Genomic DNA, 8,043 nt, shown 5'->3' on the forward strand with positions numbered 1-8,043 from the left:
TCGAAACTTTCATGTTGATTGGTTAAATTTTGACAAAAGTAAGGTCCTATCCAATCAGGTTGTCTGTTTTTCAACGATACCATCATTAGTGACATCTATAAAAATTCATTAAAAATTTCAATTTATTTGAAAATAAAAATTCTTAACCGTGTAAGTAAAAAAGTGAAATTAGATGACGGAAATAGAACGAATTTCTAATTAAATTCTTTAGAAATTTTAAATTAGTACCGTGATTTTACCGTAGATGGCATCTGTGTGGATCCTCTTCTGTATATGTTGCTTGATACGATTATTCTTTATCAGTATTAAATAATCTATGGCGAGTACACAGGCCGGTTTACAATTTAATCCAAGTTTTAGTCAGTTAGTTAGTTTTATGAAAATTAAGCTTAAATAAACTCCTTTTATTGTTTCTATTGAAGAGATATTCGTCGATCTGTCAAAACGTGTTTTTGTTGTCATATAACCGGTTTTGCGCAATAATAATTTTTTTGTAGATTTGATATGCATGACAATATTTAAAATACATATAAAATATATAAGGGATGATCTTGATTTCGTTTAATATCATACATTAATCAAGAGTGAAAGAGAATATTAAAGATATATAACAAAAATGGTGCTAAATGATTGTCCAGATCCAGAAAGTATAGGTTGTGGTTTTAGTGCTTTCAAAGAAGTAGATGAAGTAAACGAATTGATCAAGGATATAAAAAAATCAGACTTATCTCCAAGTCTTACAGAAAGAAACAGAGATCGCTTTAATTTCATTTTATCACAGTATCAAGATCAGCGTCAACTTCTTGACCCGTATCTTGAAAATATTTTGGAGTCTTTACTTTCGATTATTAGAGATGATAAATCTATAGAAAGTATGAAACACAATGCCTTCAAGTATCTGTTTATTATTATGTCTGTTAAGACTTACAAAAAGATTGTTACATATCTTCCTCACGAGGTATTATTTTATATGATATAGTTTTGTGTGTTTAGTTTTTATTATAAATTATATCTAATATAATTATCTAGGTTGCAGATCTGTTACCTGTATTACGTCTATTAGAGAAACAAGATCCAAACAACGTAGACACATGGGAAACAAGATATGTCTTATTAATATGGTTATCTATTATTTCAAAAATACCATTTCCCTTATCTCGTTTAGAAACATCCGATACTATTGATCCAGAGCAAACAATCATGGTCAGGTATTCTTACTTTTGATCATTACTTTATATAGTTTTCCTTAATTTTAATTACACGAAATGAATAATTTTTATATTTATTATAGATTTAATATTTATTGAGACAATGAATATACTATTATATATTTCTTTTAGGATTATGAAAATATGCAAATTATATTGTTTATCGAAGGATGCATGTGCCGTAGCAGCAGTATTTTTAATAGCTAATTTTTTGACGAGATCAGATGTGAAAAAATTGTATCTTGAAGAAATGATACTATGGTGTTTGAAGGTAAATAAGATCACTTCTACAATTTTATGTTTACTAGTTTTATAATTTAGAATTATGTATATGTATTCTAGTCTGTTGAAAATGATCCTTTAAGACATGGACCTTTGGCTGTAATAGCTTCGATATTAAAACACAGTGCACGAGAAGATGTACGGCCATACAGCACAATGCTTTTTGAAAAAATATCAAAATTACAATTGAGTAATAATCCAGCAGATCTTATAAGAAAATATGGGATGAAAGTTGTGCAACGCATTGGTAATAATATTTGAAAGTTCTAAGAGTTATCGTATAATTGTTTATTATTAACTTTATATCATTTCATATATCTAGGTTTTGTATTATTAAGAACTAAATTAGCTTCTTGGAGATATCAAAGAATGAATAGACCAATCAGTTTGTTGCCAAATTTAAATAAAAACAATGGTACTGAAAGTATTGATAATAAGGAGAACATATTAAATGATAATGAAGATCAAGAAATACCACCAGCTATAGAGGATGTTATTGAACATTTAATTCAAGGTCTTAGAGATAAAGCTATTACTATTAGGTATGCAAAAAAAAAATAATAAAAATAATTGTATTATTAGATTTTATTTTATTTCTAACTCTAATGACAATAATTATTACTTATTATCAATAGATGGTCCGCTGCAAAAGGTATCGGTAGAATAACATCTCGATTACCAGTAGACTTAGCAGACGATGTAGTAGGATTTGTATTAAATCTCTTTTCTGGACGTGAATCAGATTCTGCATGGCATGGTGGTTGTTTGGCATTAGCAGAATTAGGTAAGATAACTAGGTATTAGTAAAGTTTACATCTTTTTTTATATTATTATTATAACTAATATGTACATCATATACATTTCAGGAAGACGTGGTTTATTGTTACCTCATCGTTTAAGTGACGTGATTCCCGTAGTACTTCAAGCACTTGTTTTTGACGAACCAAGAGCTTATGGTTCAATTGGTTATTTAATCAGAGATTCAGCATGTTACATTTGTTGGTCTTTTCCTAGAGCATATGATCCGGATGTATTTCAACCTTACGTAAAAGAGATAGCAGCTACTCTATTAGTTGTAACATGTTTTGACAGAGAGGTAAATATAGTTATTGTCCATTAAATTAAATGAGAAAGTTTTAAATGATTTTATATTGACAGATAAACTGTAGACGCGCAGCTTCAGCAGCATTTCAAGAAAATGTTGGAAGACAAGGAAATTTTCCTCATGGTATAGATATATTGACTGTTGCTGATTATTTTGAAGTAGGTGTGCGAAGTCATGCATTTCTTAAAATAAGGTATATTTCTCATTTATAAGAACTTTCAAATTTGTAGCTTCTTACTATGTTATGTTATGTAATATAAAATAATACTTTTTAGTGTACACATTGCCCAATATGAAGAATATACCAAACCTTTGATCGAACATTTGGTTACAAGAAAGGTTACACATTGGGATACTGCGATTAGAGAATTATCAGCTAAAGTAATAAGCAATACAATGATTATAATGTAATCACATTACATCTATTTTTATATTTTATTTAAAATGCAATATTTTATTTTAGGCTTTGTTTAATTTAACACCAGCAGATCCACGATATATGATAGAAACAGTAATATCAAATTTATTGGACATGTTGAATTCAATTGATTTGAATGTTAGACATGGAGCAGTATTATCAATTGCAGAAATATTAGAAGCTCTGTATAATCATTTCGGGAAAAAAATCGAAACAATAATTGGTTAATTTTCTAACATCAAATCATAATATATTAATATAGTAATAAGATTTGAAAATAAACGAAAACATTTTGTTTTAGAATCCTCAGCTGTGGATGAAATAAAAAATGTAGTATGTACATTTCAAAAGCGAGGTCAATTTAAAGGTCTAGGTGGAGAACTGATGAAGCAAGCTTGTGCCGTATTTATAAAGAAATGTTCAATTGTTCATTTTCCTATTCACTGCACTAATATTATAGGTATTCCGTTATACAATATTTTTATTAATTATTAAAATTATAAAATATTTATATAAATTTATTTTTAAAGACGATTGGCAAAATTTATTAGAAGAATGTTTAAGTCACGAGGTATCTGCCGTCAAATTAAAAGCTGCAGAAGCACATACAGAATTTTTTACTGAATATTACACGAACATGGATCCAGCTATTTGTAATACCGTAGTAAATCGTTATTTAGATAATTTGAAATCGAGTAGTCAAGTGGTAAGAATAGGATTTGCGCAAGCAGTAGGTGAGATAATAAGATTTATTCGATGTTAATAGATATATAGCAAACAGATATATACAGTTTTTATTTTGATAGGACATTTTCCTCTTTTTATAAAAAAGGCAAGAGTAAAGGATATTATAGAAGCACTAATTGAATGTACACGCATATCAGACGATACATTAAAATGGGCAGAGAGTAGGAAAGAAGCATTACATTCTTTGACAATGATAATACAAACATTAAATATTAATGAGGCAGGTGAGTATATTTAATAAACAATTAATTAATGTGAGATTAGATAGCGGGTTTCCAAAAATGTTATATTATTTTTACAGATGTGTGGCAAGTATTTGCTCTTCAAATATACAATTGTTATCTTTTTGCTCTAAAAGAATATACAATAGATAGTCGTGGAGATATAGGTGCTTGGGTACGAGAAGCAGCGATGACTGGTTTACATGTGAGCACAATGTGATATGTATGTGTTATTATTATTATTTATATCAGTTAAAATAATTTTTATTTCTTTTAAGGTGCTCACTAATTTAGTTCTACAAGCTAACTTATTATTTTTGCTAAACGAATCATTAATGACAAATATTATTGGTGGTATTGCTCAACAAGCTGTCGAAAGAATAGATGGAATTCGTGCTCAGGCTGGCATTGTTTTTAGTGCTCTTATTCATAGGTAGTCATACGTTTAAAATAAGTTTCTTACATTTAATAATTCTATTATAATTATATTATTTTTCTTTTTTCATACATGTTACATATTTTTTATATTTCATACATCAGTGAACCTTCACTTCCAAATATACCGTATCATTCTGAACTTAAAAATATATTTCCTTTGAGCGAATGTAAAAATAGTATAGAATGGAGAATGGAATCGGTAACATTTCCACGATTTATAAAAATGTTGGAATTTCCACCATATACTATGAATCTTTTGAGAGGAATTATATTCAGTGTTGGTGGCTTAAGTGAATCTTTAGTAAGTACTATGGTACATAGATTATAAGAATCCAAAATTACTTTTTTTACTTAATTTTTATATTATATAGGTAAAATACTCTAGTGTGGCTTTATTCACTTATTTGAAAGAAATAGATGAAAAAAGTCTGAGAGATTTATGTGACAAGATGCTCAATATCTTCAAAGAAAGTCATAAGAATGAAAGAATGATTACTTCAATTTTAGCATTTTTGGATAGATTATTAAGTTCAGGCTGTATACAAATAATTTTAGATGATCCAAACAGTGATATACCAGAACGTATATTATTGCTATTGAAACAAGAAATAAAATATACAACTAGCACAAAATTGCTAATTAGCAGCATAAACGTTTTTTGTCAACTTTTACAGGTTTGTTAATAAATCGTTATAAAATGATTATTTAAAAAGCTATTTACAATTTAATATTATCTTTTAAATTGCATTATTTATAGGTGCATGGCTTTATAGGAAAAAGAGCATTTTGTCAATTAAGTATATTTTTATGCCACAAATATAAATGTTTACGCAAAGTAACAGCTATACGTACTTATGAAGCATTAACGCTCTATGGAGAAGAAATGGACTTATCCGAGGAAGACTTGGCAAGTATATTGACAGAATTAAATGGCACAGATTGGGAACAACCAGTTACTGAATTAAGGCCTATAAGAAATCATCTGTGTGAATTAATGAAAGTGCCTGCACCAGTTTTACAAGCTAAATTTGCAAATTAATAGATACTTTTAATATACAAATACTAATACTCAGGTGAACACTTATTTTCTATTATGCAATTTAACATTATACACATTTGAATGTAAGTCTAATTAATTTGAGTAATGATAACACCAATCAAGTTACATACACAGATCTCAATACAGGCTTAAAATAAAACATTCCTGTTTTGCAAGACACAGAAATAGTAGCACATTTTCATCCATCAAGCATCAAGCGTAAGCAACTTCATTGTATTCTTTCTTTCCTACCTTTTCAAATTTATTATACTGAATAATGCAGTCATAATTTGTATATAAATGATATATGAATAATTCTTTAACAATCATTTTTGTTATATAATTCAAATTTTTCATCATTATACTTTTTAATATCGATAGTTATATTATTTAATACATAATGTTCTAATAATTTTGCCCCGCATTTTTCTAAGTTCCATTGATTTACCCAAAAATTATTCTTATCTGTTTTACCTGATAATAAATTTATTGGTAAAGGGCAATCATAATGTTTCTTTGAAACTATACTTATTTCTTCTTTAATTTGAGTATTATGTATTTGTTTGCAAACATAACATTCATATTCTTCTACGTAATAACCAAAATTATATTTCGTAGATCTTTTTTTCAATATATCTAATAATCGATTATTCGTTAATCTTTCTTCATCTCTTCCAATTTTATGAATTAAATATCTTTCATATTCAATATCGTTATTTAAAAGATGAAATAGAAAATTTGCTAATTCTTTAGGTTCATAAAAATCTAATACTGAAATTGCAGACTTATTATTTGGTAACCAATCCTATAAATTAATATTAAAGATTTTATTATAACATTTAATATAAAATAAATAAATTTTTAATGTTTATAAAACGTACCTTAAATGAAGGAGATCCATAGTAAATAGGTACAGATCCTACGACAAGTGGTCTCCAAAGTTTTTCTGTAATATAGTCATTACAAACAGCATTCTCAAAAGCTAATGTAAATTTGTACTTTGCCACAAACGATAGAAACTCATTGTTATTTAATTTATCTAAATAATTATTTTTTAACCTGGATATAAATTAATATTAGCACAATTAAATACACATATTCTTTTCTTATAAATTTTAACATTATATTATAACATCATTTAAATATATATATACACACACATATATATATATATGTACCTTTCATTTAGACGAGCATTATTTATACATGAACCATAAGAATCAATTCTAATGTATTTCATTAATTCTAAAATATATGAGTCTCTATTACTAGCAGTATTACAATCCGATTGAATATACAATAATGGTGCTAAATTTTCATTTTCAATCAAAGCTGTTTTTTCTTTAGTCGATACAAAATATTTCTTTCCTACAAACCCACATAAATATTATAATAAATGCATAAATTTTTTATCAATATATATGTATATATATAATATATGTATATGTGTATATATTTATATACACATATATACAGATATATATACATACCTAATAGTTCTTCTTTATCGGGTAAATCGACGGAATAAAGTGGTACATTACTAAATCTACTAAATGTTGAGGAATAATTAAAAAGATTTAAAGCTTTGTCATGCACGAATATAGGATTATTTCTAGGAGATTCTTCGTGGATCAAACCCCATTGCACAAATGCAGATCTCCACTTTGGTAAATCATTAATTTGGAAATTACTTCCATAAAATAAAATAGCCTAGAAAAATATATAGATTGTTATTTATACTTAATTTAAATTCTCTTTACTATCTAATACATATTAAATTAATCAAAGACTAATATATTTTTCAGCTTATAAGAACTTTGTATTGTACATAAAGTAACAGTAATATATAAATAATACTTTTAGTCTAGAGTTATTTTCGTATGTACGATTATATGTAAAATAACATTGACTGTATCCACATATTTTTGTCAATCCATTATTACCAAAAGGTGTCCACCACAATATCACAGGTATATTTTTATCTATATAAATATATAATCAATTTTTTTTTTTATGTTGATACATTGAAAATTTATATATACATGCAATAGATTACCTTCCTCGTTTAAAAGTTTGGCATTATAAAATAAATATAACTGAAAATAAAAATATCAATTTTATATTATTAATACGTTTCTTTATTATTTCATTTTAAAATACAAAATCAATAAATAGTTTATTTATCCACATGTGCATACCTGAATTAATAAAAGAAGGATAACTAGTATAAATATAAATTTAAATGAAATACGTATTTTACAGATCATTTTTTCTTAAAAAAAGAAAAAAATAAAAACTAAGAAAGTAAATATATATTAATGTGTCATCAATTCATCTATTCTTTTTGTCTTCACACAAAAGACATCATAACTTGTTATCATATCACATATTTTTATACTATTTTTAACTATACACTATAATAAACTATACTTTATTATTATATTGACTATCTTCATTTCTTTGGTATAATAAAAAAATTAGTTAAAAACTAATTAAAAGATAATTATTTCTAAAAACTTTTTATTTTGACAAGTTATCAAAATATTTTATTACATTTCTATGAATATAGATAGAGAATATATCAT

General features: G+C 26.2%; 2 protein-coding genes across 2 annotated transcripts; one reads left to right on the forward strand and one right to left on the reverse strand.

The window, feature by feature from the left end:
• Positions 1-392: 392 nt before the first annotated feature.
• LOC127069861 (tubulin-specific chaperone D) lies at positions 393-5,644 on the forward strand. The gene is made up of 18 exons (XM_051007433.1): positions 393-958; positions 1,030-1,208; positions 1,341-1,479; positions 1,551-1,737; positions 1,813-2,032; positions 2,126-2,274; positions 2,357-2,586; positions 2,649-2,788; positions 2,871-2,976; positions 3,059-3,236; positions 3,315-3,473; positions 3,544-3,747; positions 3,820-3,984; positions 4,062-4,186; positions 4,260-4,414; positions 4,522-4,720; positions 4,791-5,093; positions 5,177-5,644. The coding sequence occupies exons 1-18, from the start codon at positions 617-619 to the stop codon at positions 5,456-5,458; spliced, it is 3,462 nt and encodes a 1,153-aa protein (XP_050863390.1). The 5' UTR covers positions 393-616; the 3' UTR covers positions 5,459-5,644.
• LOC127069862 (alpha-(1,3)-fucosyltransferase 10) lies at positions 5,170-8,017 on the reverse strand. The gene is made up of 7 exons (XM_051007434.1): positions 7,657-8,017; positions 7,515-7,554; positions 7,316-7,440; positions 6,949-7,168; positions 6,637-6,826; positions 6,340-6,517; positions 5,170-6,263 (listed from the first exon to the last, which is right to left on the reverse strand). Exons 1-7 carry the CDS (start codon positions 7,723-7,725, stop codon positions 5,778-5,780), a joined length of 1,308 nt encoding a protein of 435 aa, XP_050863391.1. The 5' UTR covers positions 7,726-8,017; the 3' UTR covers positions 5,170-5,777.
• Between the last annotated feature and the right edge of the window lie 26 nt (positions 8,018-8,043).

Source organism: Vespula vulgaris, chromosome 17 (genome assembly GCF_905475345.1).
Source record: "Vespula vulgaris chromosome 17, iyVesVulg1.1, whole genome shotgun sequence".
NCBI classification, from domain to species: domain Eukaryota; kingdom Metazoa; phylum Arthropoda; class Insecta; order Hymenoptera; family Vespidae; genus Vespula; species Vespula vulgaris.

What these genes read in the sequence shown, in the direction of transcription:
- LOC127069862 (XM_051007434.1), bottom strand. Translation starts at nt 7,725, where the DNA reads ATGATCTGTAAAATACGTATTTCATTTAAATTTATATTTATACTAGTT. An exon ending in TCCTTCTTTTATTAATTCAG is followed by an intron (nt 7,555 to 7,656) that starts GTATGCACATGT and finishes TTTTATTTTCAG; the next exon opens with TTATATTTATTTTATAATGC. An exon ending in AAAATAACTCTAGACTAAAA is followed by an intron (nt 7,169 to 7,315) that starts GTATTATTTATA and finishes ATATTTTTCTAG; the next exon opens with GCTATTTTATTTTATGGAAG.
- LOC127069861 (XM_051007433.1), top strand. Translation starts at nt 617, where the DNA reads ATGGTGCTAAATGATTGTCCAGATCCAGAAAGTATAGGTTGTGGTTTT. An exon ending in TAACATGTTTTGACAGAGAG is followed by an intron (nt 2,587 to 2,648) that starts GTAAATATAGTT and finishes TTATATTGACAG; the next exon opens with ATAAACTGTAGACGCGCAGC. An exon ending in CAGCGATGACTGGTTTACAT is followed by an intron (nt 4,187 to 4,259) that starts GTGAGCACAATG and finishes ATTTCTTTTAAG; the next exon opens with GTGCTCACTAATTTAGTTCT.